General features: G+C 43.7%; 1 protein-coding gene across 1 annotated transcript; it reads right to left on the bottom strand.

Moving 5' to 3' along the window:
- Positions 1 to 454: 454 nt before the first annotated feature.
- On the bottom strand, positions 455 to 11,072 carry snx4 (sorting nexin 4). The gene is made up of 14 exons (XM_061842412.1): positions 10,878 to 11,072; positions 9,942 to 10,066; positions 8,255 to 8,396; positions 8,035 to 8,184; positions 6,305 to 6,352; positions 5,644 to 5,699; positions 5,468 to 5,540; positions 4,292 to 4,353; positions 4,071 to 4,136; positions 3,670 to 3,759; positions 2,785 to 2,884; positions 2,537 to 2,682; positions 2,356 to 2,470; positions 455 to 1,098 (listed from the first exon to the last, which is right to left on the bottom strand). The coding sequence occupies exons 1-14, from the start codon at positions 11,055 to 11,057 to the stop codon at positions 1,051 to 1,053; spliced, it is 1,401 nt and encodes a 466-aa protein (XP_061698396.1). The 5' UTR covers positions 11,058 to 11,072; the 3' UTR covers positions 455 to 1,050.
- Positions 11,073 to 15,819: the final 4,747 nt, after the last annotated feature.

Below are 15,819 nucleotides of genomic sequence, written 5' to 3'. Positions count from 1 at the left end.
TCCAATATGGCGCCGTGAAAATGGTGACGTCACATGCACAACCTCTATAAGCAAGTAGCATTCTGAATACTTTTTTTTTTTTTTTTACATAAATGTTTATTATTAGTTTTATCACAATGATTACAATAACGTACAAAAATGATCTCCCTTTAAACATCTCCTTTTGGAAAAAAAACCCAACATAAAGCTTCAACATTTTCGTATGTCACCCACGATTCGATTTGGCCGTGAGGATTTCCGTGACGTGCGCGTTGTAAACGGGATTATTAATGGCCAAGGTGCGCAAGTACACGCATGCTTTGGTAACTTGGCTGGACGGGAGAGTTAGCGGGAGTGCTGTGGTTTTCAGTCATTTAAAAAAAAAAAAATAGCGCACTTCAGTCGTGCTCACTCACGGCGGTTTATTTGCACATTCGAACGCGTCATGATAAATTACCGAGGTTGACTCCAGATGTTTAAAAAAAAAAAAAAATGTTTCAGGCTTTGGCGGAGTCACGTGGCATTTCTTTATCGGGTTTACGTATCTGACACAATGAATTGCAGTTTATTTAGATCAGGGGCGGGGACCCTTTTACCCCCCATCCCACCTCAGCTCCTCTGAGGTTTTATTTGATTTAAGAAATTCATAAGAGGTCAGATCAAACCGGCGGCATATGACCCCGCGAGCCGTCACGTCGCCACACCTTGATTTAGAGTGGGGGGGGACCCCAAATGGAACATTTGAGGCGTCATCTGTTATTCTAAACTGTTACGTCTCTCGTACGTCACAGTGTTAAGACTCGCACGGAACTAGTACCTGCTCCCGGGCTCAAATGATCCCGCATCAAGCCGAGAGAAGCTGGAGACGGACCTTGGATTGCAACGTGAAGGGATTGGACCAAACGCTTCACGACGGGCATGTTACGGGACGAGATTCCAAATTGAAAGTAGTCCATCTCCAAAAAGACTAGTCAGACATCAACAGACCACAATGGTACCGGCTGAACTTTTGAGTTGAAATATTGTGGGGGGGGTTGCTGGGCTTTGGGTGGTGATTGGCTGGAAAATGGCTCACATTTTGTTGAAACACTCCTTGGCATTGGACCACACCTGGATTCCCTAAGGCAGCGGAAGAATACGTCAAATTGTTGACATCTTAAAATATATATACCTCCTTTTTCAAAAACCCTCAGGCCAATTAAAAAAAAAAAAAAAGCAAGCCAGTAACTACAACTACCACAGTTTATACCGTAATTTCCAGCCAACAAGCTATGACTTTTTTTTACCACTCTTTCAAACTTGCGGTTTATGCAGCTAATTTGTGCATTTTTCTAACGGACGCAAGGGGACACTCGAGCAGAAAAGGTAAGAGACTGGTATATGTGTGCCGAGGAAGTGACTTTTACCGGCAAGTTAGTGCTGCGCTAGCGTTAGCACTGTGCTATCGTCTTACTGGCATCGCTCAGTGATTTTTACCGGCAAGTTTTTTTTGTTTTAACCGGCCCTGTTAGCACCGTGCAAGTGTTAGCGCTGTGCTAGCGTTAAACTCTTTCTGTATACCATCTTTCTATGTAAATATCTCGTGTTTCAATGTGGGTACTTGTGGCTTTTACACAGCTGTTTTCCACATTGTGTAATTCAAAATGAAAATAAGGAATCAAAACGTACCGTAATTTCCGGCTTAAAGCCGCGACTCCCCCACGTTTTCAACCCTGCAGTTTATGCGGTGATGCGGCAAATTTGTGCATCTTTTCTAGCAGGCGCAGCCGAGCACTCATGCGGAAAAGGTAAGAATGGGACCGGTGGAATATATGTGCCGAGGAAGTGACTTTTATAGGCCCTTTTAGCGCTGAGCTAGCGGTTGCCGCTGTGTTACTGCCGTGTCTGTGATCTTTACCAGTAAGTTTTATTTTAACCAGCCCTGTTAGCATTAGCACTAGTGTTAAACTCTTTCTGTGTACCGTCTTTGTAAATATCTCGTGTTTGAATGTGGGTTTCAATGTGGTTTTTACACAGCTGCGGCGTATGTACAGTATGTACCAAATGCTATTTCCTTTACAAATGTACTGGGTGAGGCTTATAACCAGGTGCGCTCTGTAGGCCGGGAATTACGGTAGTTGAATTAATTTTTTTTATGAGGTAATTATTAGGGGGTTATTTTTGAAGAGGCAGAAACTTTGTGTCAGAGTAAAACAATAGAAACAATTCTCGACGCGATGTAGTGCAGTTCTACACCGCTGCAAAGAGTAAAAAAAAGTCACACTGTTGAAAAATTAACCAAAAAAAAGGCAGATCCCCCCCCCCCCCCGCCCATACAGAACAGCGCTTATATTAATCGTGTGTAGCTAATGTTGCGTACAGTACCAACAAACTTACCTTCTTACACAAGCTAATTTGCATGATGGCGTAGCTTATGAGCGCCTCGCGCAGATCTTTGTCCTTCTGTTCCTTGAAACGCTCGATGTCCTCCCAGGCCGTTTGCATAAACTCTCTATAAAGAACAAGGGATGACGGCTCGCGATGGAAGAAGACCGAACGAGCGAGGGGAGGAACTCACTGGCATTCTGCGTTCTTCTCCTTGAGCGCCTGCTCTCCCTCCTGGATGCTCTGCTCCAAGGCCACCAGCCTGCTCTCCCTCTGCTCCTGGCTCTCCTGGCCGAACAGTTTGCTGGTCATCCCCTTCAGGGAGAACACACGCACCATCTACGCGTGTAAACAAATGCGGTGTCGGAAGTGAAGCGTAGATAAAGGTTAGTTGGCGGTGCTATAATTGGCTCATCCGTAAAGCTACAGCCTCCGTGTTACCCCAGTGGCCAGTTCCTCTCGCTGCTGCTTCTTGTAGGCCAGGTCCTGAGCTGCGACTTCCAACTCGTACTGGATCAGCTCGTGTTTCCGACACACTGACCTGAGCGCACGGAAAAAAACGCTGACTCAAACACAGAAATCAGGGATTCCCAACAAGTGTGCAGTGAGACCACTTCCGCTGTAACGCGGGAAGTTATCAAATAGAGAAAGCCCATCCGCTATAGGTGAAAATCCGGAATATATACCGTAATACGTGCTTTACAGAGCGCACCTGGTTATAAGCCTCACTGAATACATTTGAAAAGGAAATACCATTTGGTACATACGTACGCCGCAGCTGTGAAAAAGCTGCAAGTCCCCACATTGAAACCCACGAGATATTTTCAAATCTCAATACACAGAAAGTTTAACACTAGCGCGGCGCTAATGCTACTGCTAACACCGCGTTAATGCTAGGCCGCAAGGGGGCACTCGAGCGGAATAGGTAAGAATGAGACCGGTGGAATATATGTGCCGAGAAAGTGACTTTTACCGACCCTGTTACACTAACGTTAACGCTAACACCGCGCTAATCCTCACACCGCACTAACGCTAGTGCTAAGACTAAAAGGGTCGGTTATAATAAAACTTACCGGTAAATATCACTGAGACACGCCAGTAACACGCTAGCACAGCGCGAACAGGGCCGGTAAAAGTCACTTCCTCAGCACATATATTCCACTGGTCTCATTCTTATCTTTTCCAGTCGAGTGCACCCTTGCGGGCGTTCGAAAAAACACAGACCGCAGCGTTGAAAGAGTGTGAAAAAAGTCGCGGCTTGTAAGCCGGAAATTACGGTATACACACACAATTATTTTGGCTCACAAGTGCGCTTCTTCAACTTACCGCACAGCCTCGGTGTAGAAGAGATATTCCTTCAGTTGGTCGGCGTAGTGCTCTTCTTCCTCCAAGATGTCGTCTATTGATGCCGCGTACCTGACCAGATACGTCAAAAACGGATCAACCAAAATTTCACGTGAAGAAAATGTTGGCAGTTTGTACCTCATAGGAAACTTAAAAAATTTAAAAAAAAAAAAAAAATCATAAAATTCCAATGAAATGTCAATTTGTACGGTCTTCAGGCTCTCCACCTTGTGTCCACGTTTCGGAAAGCGGCACGTTCGGTTCGCTGAAGACTCAAAACTGTCCTCTGGTGTGAATATTTGTTTGTCTACGTGTTCTGCAATTAGCTGGCGACCAGTCCAGGATGTACCCTGCCTCTCGGCTAGACGGCAATTTGTACTTACGTGTCCATGTGGTGACCGGCGCTCTGTAGTCCATCTCCCATCTCTTTCTCGATAGCGCTCCATTCGCTGGAAATACAACGATATGGTACATAATATGCCTCCTGTTCATTGTCAAGTCAAATGACAGCAACATGGAAGTCATACAGTAATAACCGGTAAACCGGTGTAAACGCAGCACCCCCTGGTGGCACCAATGGACAATGGCGAAAAACAAAACTCACCTGAAGACGCGACCGTAGTTGCCGTGGACTTTGTAGACGCCGTACAGCCTGTCAGCTACTCTCTGCAACACACACAGACAATTTTATCGTACTTATTGGTGGCACCATGTTGCCTACCTGATTTTAAAATCTGATTTTGTTTCTAAGATGGGATTTTTGTGCAGAAATTGATGCGATTCAGAATTATTTGTAATAAACGCTACGGTAATAACTATGTATAACTTATGTGTTTGTAATAGGCGGCAATGTGGTGCAGCTGTAAAGGGTTGGCCTCAAAATTCTGAGGTCCAGGGTTCAATCCCGGCCCTCTCCGTGTGGAGTTTGCATGCTCTCCCCATGGATGCGTGAGTTTTCCTCCCACATCCCAAAAACATGCAAAGCTAAGTGGACACTCTACGATGTGCCTGCTATTGCCCGGCAACCAGTTCAGGGTGTACCCTGCCTCCTCCCCGTTGAAAGCTAAAGTAGGCTCTAGCACGCACTGCGACCCTTGTGAGGATAAGCGGCTAAGAAAATAGATGGATGTTTGTAATATTGTCAAAAAAGGATACGGAGTCTCTCTCTCTCTCTCTCTCTCTCTCTCTCTCTCACTCACTCACACACACTCACACACTCACACACACTACAAGAGGTATTCATAAATAAGCTTTTTAGTCTTTCTACCCCTTTCAAACACAATTTATAAATTTATATCAAATAAGTGTTATCCTTTTATAAAAACGGGAAAAAAATACAGTCAGATCAAATCAATACAAATGCTCAACAATTACAGAATAAAATAAAACAAAAAAAAAAACTTAAGTGTTTGGTGTGGCGGCACAGTGGATCAGCTGGCCTCACAGTTCTGAGGACCCGTTCTGAGGACCCGGGTTTGATCGCGGCCCCGCCTGTGTGGTGTTTGCATGTTCTCCCCGTTCCTGCGTGGGTTTTCTCTGGGCACTCCGGTTTCCTCCCACAACCCAAAAACATGCAACATTCATTGGACACTTTAAATTGCCCCTTGGTGTGATTGTGAGTGCAACGATTGCTTGTCTCCATGTACCCTGTGATTGGCTGGCAACCCGTTCAGGGTGTACCCCGACAGCTGGGATAGGCTCCAGCACTCCCCGCGACCTTTGTGAGGATAAGCGGCTAAGATAATGGATGGATGTTTGGTGTACATGGTTGAATACTTACCGCTCTGACCCTGAGAAGTTGAGAGATGGCAGCGTTCAGTTCGTCGCTGTACTGTTTCAGCGCCGTGAAGCGCCTGGGAAATGCGACAGGGAAACGGCCACCTTAGCATTTCTTTTGTTTACACGGCAATATGAACTTACCTTAGTCTGTTAGGGGTGGTCGAAAATGACACCTACTTGTCAGGGTTCTTGACTCTAAACATGGCACTCAGGGACTTCAGTCTGGAATCAGCCTAACGAGGCGGACAAAGGAACAACGTTTTAAAGCTGCTTTTGTACATTTCCCAAAAAATCTCGCCCAGAATTCTGTAATGCAGGTGCATCGAAATACATTAAAAAATGTGGAAAATGGAATCTTATTAAAGTTAAATTCACATTACACAGATTCACTACACACAGAATGACGTACGAAATCTATTTAATTTGGATGATTGCAGCTAACAATTAACGAACCCTTCAAATTTAAAGCGTGAAGGATTGAGAACAATTTCTATAGCAACTGGCCTTGCGAAAAGAACTTTCCTGTGATTAATTCATTTGTACAATATGAGCTGCACTTTTTTAATTTAAATTTTGGAAAGAAACTCACAATAAAATACTGATAATAGTTTTAACTTTATAATGCAAAGCGCTTTTCTGTACAATGAAAGATGCTGAACATAACTGGGATAAACAGATAGAAAAAAGATGTATGGAAACAAAAAAAAAAGTGCGTGTGCCAGATAAAAATAAGGTTTACATACAGTATTAAAAGCCATAAATGAGTTTCAGTGAGGATTTATTTATTGTGATGCAACTGTATGTGAGACCCAGCACCGCTGAATAAGAAATCCAGTACCTTGTCTTGGAAACCGGTCTCCAAAACTGCATCCCTCCATCCTTTCTCCTGAAGAACGACACATAACTACAAGTTTTTCAGCTGACATTAGCAGTATTACCAACAAGGACACGATGCATGCGTTTTCAAGCAAAACGAGTGATTTCTACAGTTGCTGTCATTTGGCTATGGCAATATTACCGTAATTCCTCGAAAATAATGCGCACATTTTTCCAAAAACTTAATAGATATTTAGGTATGGATGAAAAATAAAAAGTACAATCACATTGTATAGTTGTATAGGATGGGTAATATAGTGGAGAAACTGCACAATGCAGAAATGTTTAATGCAAAAATCGTTTAAGTCAAACAGTGTTAAATATTTATTTAAGACTGTAATATGTGTTATCAACATTATTAATAAAATGTTATTCCATTATTGACCATTTATTTAGTTGGTCGAGGGATTCTGTTCTGACAATTACAAGAACCAGAACAAGCGTGTCCTGTGGCCTGTCCCGAGATCATATTACGTCTACATCAGCACGTGCACAATGATTATTATTGTAATATATATATATATATATATATATATATATATATAAAATGATATAATATAATAATAATATTATTATTATTGATTGTTGTACGGACAGTTTATTTGTAAAAGAATACAAGTACAAACCTAACAAAATATAAATACAGATAATTTGCAATATTTTGAGTATATGGGTAGCAGCAAATTGGTGGTGCGCATTGTACATTGGTAGAAGGGTTTTCCTGATTTTTTTTTTTTTTTTTTTTTTAGGTCAGCTTTGGGGATGCGCATTATACTCGAGAAATGAGGGTATTACTGCAGTGAAATAGTAGCACTAAACAGTGTATCCAATGGAACTTGAATACATTTTCATTGAAGATGTCACGACAAAAGATTGAACAGTCGACGCATGACTTGGCACAAGATCAGTGATTTGCTTTTGTTTATTATTTAGCTTTTTCTGCTTTTATGCCACCTCGGCAGCGTATCAGTGAAAGCAAATAGGAGAAGTACGCTGATAAGAGATAAAGGTTATTGCAACATCGGGGAGTGGTACGCATATCTACGCTGCAAAGTGCAATACGGCTACACCGAGTTAAATGTTTGCTTGTGACGTTACATTAAAAAGCCGTGTCCCCGATAACCTTTGCACAACTCCCTGCACTGTATGTAAGGTACCGATGCGGGATGGGGAGTCGAACTCGAGCCGCAAATTTGCCCAATTCCGACGACAGCGGGAAGTCCCAGGCAGAGTGAAAAGTTTAACCTCCGTGACTCCTCGCCCACGCTGCTTTGTGTTGAAAGCAGTAGCCGCTGTCGCTAATTATTTGAGCGTGAAGAGCAGTAACGGCCGTGTGAATGCGCACGACGGACGTAGTGATTTCTCGCAGGGGTGAGTTCATACTGAAAAGGCACAAGCACGCCGTTATGTCTGTCACACGCCGCTTTGCCAAGAATGGAACGTGACTCACAAACTGGAGATTCATCCATTACGGGTTCAGATCATGTTTTATGCTGTGTTTTACAAAAAAAACATTTGGACAATACTATCACAGCTAAGAGCGTTAGTGTGACTGAAAACGGCACCTGTACAGTAAAATCAAGTTCCGATACAGTTTTTGACCCCAAATATTTTGTAAATATGAACAAATTAGAGGCCGACCGGCAGGATTCTCCCGTGTATGATGTGAAATTAATCAACAGGGGTACGAACCTCGGTGAGGAAAAGGAAAACTATCTTGTCTTCACAGAGAACGGGATGCGACATCACCCGCAGCAAGAAGTTTTCCAGGCCCACCCTGCGCCGCTCGACAAAGTCCGGGTCGAGGTTATCGGCTGACAGCTTGTGCCACACAAACTCCGCCTGCAGGTGGAGAACACCTGCACATTAACGGGGCGAGAACGAACGAGTCAACGTGTCTGATTGGACTCACCCTTTTCTCTGGCAGAGGTGGGATGATGATGTACGGGTACGTGACCAGCAGGTACGTTCTGAGGAGCTCGAACTCGCTGTAGCGTCGCCACAAGGTGTCGGGTGTGGTGGCTGGAGAGACGTTCACGGCTGTTTCGGATGGTCTGCACGCAAAACACTCACTTCAACATTTTTGTTCACGTTGTGAAAAATGTCATTTCACATACAGTGAAGTCACCGGCTCCACCCTATGATACGAGATCAGGAGAAAGCGCCTTAAAAAAAAAAGCATCTTCAAGAGCTACCAGAGAGCTGGACACATTTTTAAGATCTATACAGTACTTCATTTTACATACAGTGTATGTATGAAGACAAATATATGTAATTTGTATTCATTGGATGGAATTTGCTCACATTAATTTCAGAAGTTAATTACCATAAAGCACAACTTACTGTAACTGAATAGCAAATAGACCAAAAGTTGGATACAGTCAACAAGGAGCATCTAACCATCCATCCATTTTCTTTGCCCCTTATCCTCATGAGAGTCGCGGGGAGTGCTGGAGCCTATCCCAGCTGTCAACGGGCAGGAGGCAGGGTGTACCCTGAACTGGTCGCCAGCCAATCACAGGGTGGATCGAGACAAACAGCCGCACTCACAATCACACCCAGGGGCAATTTGGAGTGCCCAATAATGTTGCATGTTTTTGGGATGCGGGAGGAAAGCGGAGTGGCCGGAGAAAACCCACGCAGGCACGGGGCGAACATACGAACTCTACACAGGTACCTCTGTTATTTTTTTGAAAACTAATGATAAATTTATCGCACCACAGTAGTTAACTGCTTTGTGTTAATATCTAGTAATAATTATAGGTGTCACTGTGGAGACAGGAAGTTCACCAACCTGTTTTCTGGTCTGGTCACGTGATCTTGGCTGATAACAGACTTTATGGGCCATGAAATTTTAGAATAGGTAACAAGAAGTAAGGCTGCAGTCACAAAAAGGAGGAACTCGTCGTGATCAGTGTTTGTATAATTTGTCTCAAGTCATTCACCACAATAAAAATGGGAAGGAGAAGAGTTTGCTACTGGAATGTAGTTGAGAGATAAGCTAACACTTAGCCTAGCATCTTCTATTTCTCCCACTCTTTCACCGTTTATCTTTCCCAGTGTGACGGTCTGAGCGCTCCCCCGTGCTGAAAAGTCTCCTTGTGATGAATGCGCATGCATTACTAACAGGGGAACTCTGGGTACGTTTACTGCGAAATTCCCCGGTCTCATTAGTCCCCTTCTTCTACATAGCGGAAGCTAACATACGTTATAACCTAACCCAATCCTTCTGAGACATCCATAGCGAACACAAAGACTCGGCGACAAGTTGTCGAACAGCACAGGTTGAAGCATGGATGGGGATGTTTCAGACTGGCCGGAAGTTTACAAAATATATGCGCATTAATCACAAGGAGGCTTTTCAGCACCGGGAGCGTTCAGACCGTCACACCGGACGTGTGGACACCTTATGTCAGTCTTGGTTCAACGACAGACCTGCGGCTTGGGGTAAGAAACTTGCGATTGTCGGTGGAGATATTCTTGTGTGAGTGTGTGAGGTGTACTGTTTTTGGTCATCTGGAGTACACCTCACACACTTAGAGCAGGAAGAACACAAATCAAAATCGTTACGCGCGTTGCACCCTTTAGCGGAAGCCCACCGTGTCTCTACGAGGTAGACGGTGTAGGTTTCCTGCATGTTGACCGTGTTCTTGCCCGTTCTCTTCTCAGCCTCCGCCACGTTGATGTCCAGCTTCTTCAACAGCGACGTCCCCTTTTCCACCATCTGGCCAGGATGGGAAACATTCAGTGTTAAAGAGCAGCGGACCATAAAATAACAAGGTAAGGTGTGATAAATGATGTTGATTAATGATTAAGGTGGACAGATAAAACACAAAGTTGCAAGTCCATCATTCACTTCTCCTCATTATCAGATTGCGCTTGAGCTGGGGTATACCGTGGATTGGTCACCAGCTAATCGCAGGGCACAAATGAGCAAGGCGGAGTACAAGTGTGTATGTGTGTGTGTGTGTGGGGGGGGATCACACAAACTCTCCAGAGGAAGACAGTCGAACCCAAATCTGTGAGGCAACCGGCTAACCGCTATCACAATGTGCTGTCGGAGGTGCCAGTATTTGGCAGGTCACGAGACCAGACAATTTCCTGCTTCACCTGTGAATTTCCGCCATTCCAAAACTCTTTATTTTTAAAAAAATCAAAAACATAAATTGTCAAAACAGCCCCGTGGCTACAGAACACGGAATTCACACTTGAGCCAAGAGGATAAACAAAACTCCATCCATTTGACGCAAACAACGGCGGCTAGTTAGCAAGCTAGCATCAGGAGTGAAATTTTCTACTAAAGTAACTAGTCGAAAATAACTTTTTCTTATTCTTAGAACATTGCAACTTTGTGTGATAACTTTAAAGGCTCGTAAAACACCAAAAGCTTCACATCTACTCCAAAAACCCGTCAATAATAGCGCTCGAAAGACCGCACACACCTTTGCTAGCCGAGCACGCTAACGCCTACTTCAAACTAAGCGTCTATGTCAGGAAAAAAAAAAAAAAACATGTCAGCCAACAACTGTCACTACCGAGTTGATGATGTTGTTCTCCGCCTCCGTGTTGTCGTTGTTGTCGATGACCGCCGCCTGATCTCGGTGACTTCCAGAGTCTGCCATCATCTTCCACTGCCGCACTCCTGGCTGCGGGCTTTGCAGGCTGCCTGGCGTCAGCTGAGCTGGCGACGAGCCCGACGTGGCCCATTTGCGCATGCGCGGTAGCTCCTCGTTTTAATTTAATTGATAATTTACAAAATATCAATGAAAACTAACAGCGACAGTCAAATTCTCACTTCAAAAGTGTGTGTTGACTCCCACTTGACATAAATTTAAATGGTAACTTGATTGCAAACAGAGCCACATCACCAGTTGGGGGTATGCACACTTGTGCAAACATATTTTCTTAGCTATTTTTACTTCCTTTCCCAATTGTTTTTCGTAGTTGTGTAGTACAGTTTATAACACATGGTCAAATATGTCCTGTCATTATCCAAGCCACTTATCCACACAAGGGTTGCGGAAAGCTGGAGCCTATCCCGGCGAGCTTCGCAGGGCAGCTATCGACACCATCACCGAGCGGGAATCGATCCCATGCTGCCCGCCCCAAAGGCAGGCGTGTGTACCACAGTACACCATCAGTGACTCCTGGTCAAGTATGTTTTGAAATGAATTATTTTGGTCTATTTATTTATTTATTTATTTACAAAAGCCTGCTCTTTTATGTGTATACTTTTTATCTGCAAAATATATTCATTTAAGTACATGCAGTGTCCTTTTTTTTTATTTGTAGGTGTTTGTTACCATAAGTGCTGTTTGAGCATCCATCCATCCATTTTCTTTGCCGCTTATCCTCGCGAGGGTGGCAGGGAGTGGTGGAGCCTATCCAAGCTGTCAAGGGGCAAGGAGGCGGGGTACACCCTGAACTGGTTGCCAGCCAATCACAGGGCACATGAAGACAGACAACAGTCGCACTCACAATCACACGCCTCACAATCACACCTACGGGCAATTTAGAGTGTCCAATTACTGTCGCATGTTTTTGGGATGTGGGAGGAAACCAGAGTGCCAGGAGAAAACCCATGTAGGCATGGGGAGAACATGCAAACTCCACACAGGAAGGGCCAGGATCAAACTCGGCTCCTCAGAACTGCGAGGCCAACGCTTTTCCAGCTGCTTCCACCGTGCCGCCCTATTTGAGCATCTGTCACCAAATTTTTCACCCGAGATGGGAAATTGCGACTTCCTAGGAATGTTGTAGCAGCGATTATTTAAAAATGTAAACACTCGGAGTTTTATGGACTTCTGCTGTTGAGCCGACTGTTATTGCCATTAACAATTACATGTATTTTAATGTGTATTCAGATAAATAATAATAAAATCAATAAAACAACAAGTCCCCAAAAAGTAGCTCTTAGTTTCCCCCCCAAAATATCAGTGACCCCTTCATTTGAGTAAGGAGCTCCTCTTCCTCCTCAGGGTGGCGAATCGTGACTCACGCCGCACTTCCCTTGTCATTTTGACAAAAAAAAAAACATAAATAAAAATGATGCGAAGGATGCCGGCTGCGGAAGGCGCCGCGTGTCGTGCCGCAGATGGGACGCCGGGGGAGCCCGCGGTAGGAAACGAGGAGTCGCCTGCTTTCGAATCCGCACGCCGGTGCCGCGAGGGCCCGACGGGACGTGTTCAAACAGAATTTGCCCCCCCCCCCACAAAGATGCGTTGTTTGAAAGTCACTCGTGCCTTCACGATGAGGACGCGTCCACGAATTTGTTTTCTCACGAGCAGCCCCGCATCCCTCCGCGTAGCACAATATATCAGTGCAAATGATACCCACAGACAGGTCCCGGCCCATAATGAAGCCCACCGAGACCCTCTGTGGAAGACCCTTCGGTTCTCCGGCCTCTCATTAGAGGAAATGAAGGACCTGTATGCGCCGCGCATTTACAGACCCGCTTTCCTAAGAACTGCAAGGGTTGAAAAAAGGTGGATGAGCTTATTTGTTTCACTGCTTAGTGCACCCGAAACCTGCGATTGGCTGGCGTCCAATCATGGGCGTACCCCGCCTTTTGTACATAGCGGGGATCGGCTCACCTGGGACCGACAGAAAAATGCAGTAATCGGTGTCAATGAAGTTTGTTCTGGTCACACACCTCGATGAAGAGACAAGCTCTCTAAGTCATGGAGGAGCCAAGTTTAGTCTGGGTTGTTAGTGAGTTGCAAAGAGTCATCACTGTGTGGATTTACATATACAATTTTTTTTTGCCGTTTTGAAAATTGTAATCGTTTGCTCGTGATTTTCCTTTTAAGGATAATGTGAGTTTAAAATTATATCAAAATGTGGCATTTGTGGTGTTTTAACAGTTTGAACCAACCATCCATTCATTTTCTTTGCTGGTTATCCTCACGAGGCTCCCTGCTGGAGCCGATCCCAGCTGTCAACGGGGAGGAGGCGGGGTACACCCTGAACTGGTCTCCAACCAATCGCAGGGCACATGGAGACAAACAGTCGCACTCACAATCACACCTAGGGGCAATTTAGAGTGAACCATTCAACAAAAACCTACATGAAAATGGGAGTGTGTATCAATTACAGCACTTGCAAATTTTCAGAAGATTACTGTATTGTAATGATTTAATGAATGAATTAATGATGTCGTGAATGTACTGATTCAAACGGGAAGGAACCGTACTTGGTAACTTAAGTCAAGATGGACAGGACACCGACAAAACGGGATAACCAAACAAAACATAAGAAATATAATGTGGCAAAAGTATGACGTGTCAGTATATCATGACTGTATTCGCAATAACTATACTTTTCCCACATTTTTAAAGAAGTATTTTTGCTGTCCAAAACAGGAACCCTAACCCACGGCATAAATAAAAACTCATTAGATTCCTCCACTGATCTAAAAAAAAAAAAAAAAAAAAAATGGATCGCGCGTACATATCTCGCAGGTTGGCCGCCATCTTGGTACTCCCAAAACGTGTGGAGGACATGGTTTACACGTTGGATTATGGTGGGGTTTTTCCTCAAAGTTTGGCATGAAGAATTAAAATTGGTCAAGTGAGCTTGACATGTTTTCAGTTATGGTGACATGAAGGATTTTTAATTCGACTTAGTTCGCTAAAAAAGGCTAAGTGGAAAGGAAAGACAGAACACCGTGACTACCAAGAAACCTAGGGCCCATTTTCCGTGATGTTACCTTTTCCAAAAATACGCTGTGAAGCACTATCATCACAACACATTTGTGTCATAAAAACATTAAATTTTCAGTCAATCAGTTAGCTATATTTTTGGAAATGAGGACTCGCAATGGGAAAATACATGCTAAACGCGTTGTTCATTTGTTGTCTCTGCGACGTCCTTTTTCAGACAGAAAATTTCAACTTCTTTCCGAACATTTGAAAATCTAATTCAATGTGCAGAGTTCTGTATTATGAGATTCATCAAAAAATTCACAGAAAATGTGTTTTCTTGCTTATCCACGGATGAAGTTTGGGAAAATATTGGCATCGCTTTTTCACGAAAAACCGTCGGCCTATAAAGATGAAGCAGAGAGTGAACAGTGAACAACAACAACCGGAAACAAAATTTGTTGAAGTGAATTGAGTTCATCAGAAAATAATGATTAAAAAAACCTTTACAAACAAACTTTAACAGTGTCAAAGTAAATTTTTCTAACTTAACTTTGGAATGTTTTCTCACAGCCACGAAACTGGCGATTAATCGCCGCACATGCAGGTCGGGATGGTTGTTTTGGGAGTATCAAGATGGCGGCTATCTGTTTTCGGTGACTTCCGCTTTGGTGGCCAATGAGCTATCCACTTTTTTTTTTTCAGATCAGTGAATTCCTCAGGAAACGTGATACCATTTGTAGTATGCAAGCTCCCTCTAGTGGTGTACTAAAGAATCATTGTCTTCGTACAGTTCAGTTGTATTTAACTTTGAAATGGAATACATTTGCACTTAATCTTTAAGAAGACTTTTTAAACATGTATTTATGTAAGTTTTTTTTACTTGGTGTAAAAAATGTGTACAGCATTGGAGGTTCTAATATAAAAAATACACAAAAGTTTCTAGTAACAGCCACTTTCGAGGTCCGTGACCGACTTTGGACATTCGTGCACACACTTTTGGTTTATCTCTGTAATAAAAGCAAGATATGAATAAATCAGTGAACGCGTAATATCAATATTCAAAGATGCTATTCAATGCTCATTAAGAACAAAGCCCATTCGGGACGCCCGAAAGGCGAACCCGCCCTGACGGACGCGTCCCTCTTTTTGCTCTCCGGTCTTTGAGGAAAAAGGACAAGTAGTCATTTAAAAGTCATCGTGGGCAGACGTTCCGCGTCTGGGTTATAATTGTCGAAAGTCGGAATGCGGCACAGTAGTTATTATACTGTACTTACGCTGCCGCGCGTAAGGACGGCGGCTATAAAAAGCAACGGAGCGTGTCTGCATAAAGCCGGTCGACAGAATGTGCCGGAAAATGGAAAGATAGGTCGGCGTCCGTTCTCGCCACGCTCGGGTTGTTTGTGTTCCTTTTAAGCCCCGATGTCTCTTTTTAGCAGAATGACCAAAACTCATTCAGAGGCTGCTTAAATGTCCTTTGGGAATGTGTGTGTGTGTGTGTTGTGCTCCCATTGTGTCATACCCTAAAAAAAACAACAAATAAGCTTCTTCCTACTGTGACCTGAATGTGTCTCCTATTCTACTTGACCATAAATAAGAAATAAAATCACTAAAAGACACTTAGTCTTCATTACGAGCTGCGGGCACTTTATAAACATGACTGCTGGAGCATTAACTGGAATTTTGCACTTCACCAAACAAACCAACACACGGAAAAACACGCACACAAATGATGCCGGTATGACTTGTTCAACAATAACATGTATAATCAATCAAAATCAGCCCGATTATCAGATGTCTCCGAAACAATTATCGGTATGTGTTTTCGTGTGTTGCA

Source organism: Syngnathoides biaculeatus, chromosome 14 (assembly GCF_019802595.1).
Source record: "Syngnathoides biaculeatus isolate LvHL_M chromosome 14, ASM1980259v1, whole genome shotgun sequence".
Lineage (NCBI taxonomy): Eukaryota > Metazoa > Chordata > Actinopteri > Syngnathiformes > Syngnathidae > Syngnathoides > Syngnathoides biaculeatus.
The sequence above is the reverse complement of the archived record's forward strand: the minus strand, read 5'-3'. Positions and strand labels throughout refer to the sequence as shown.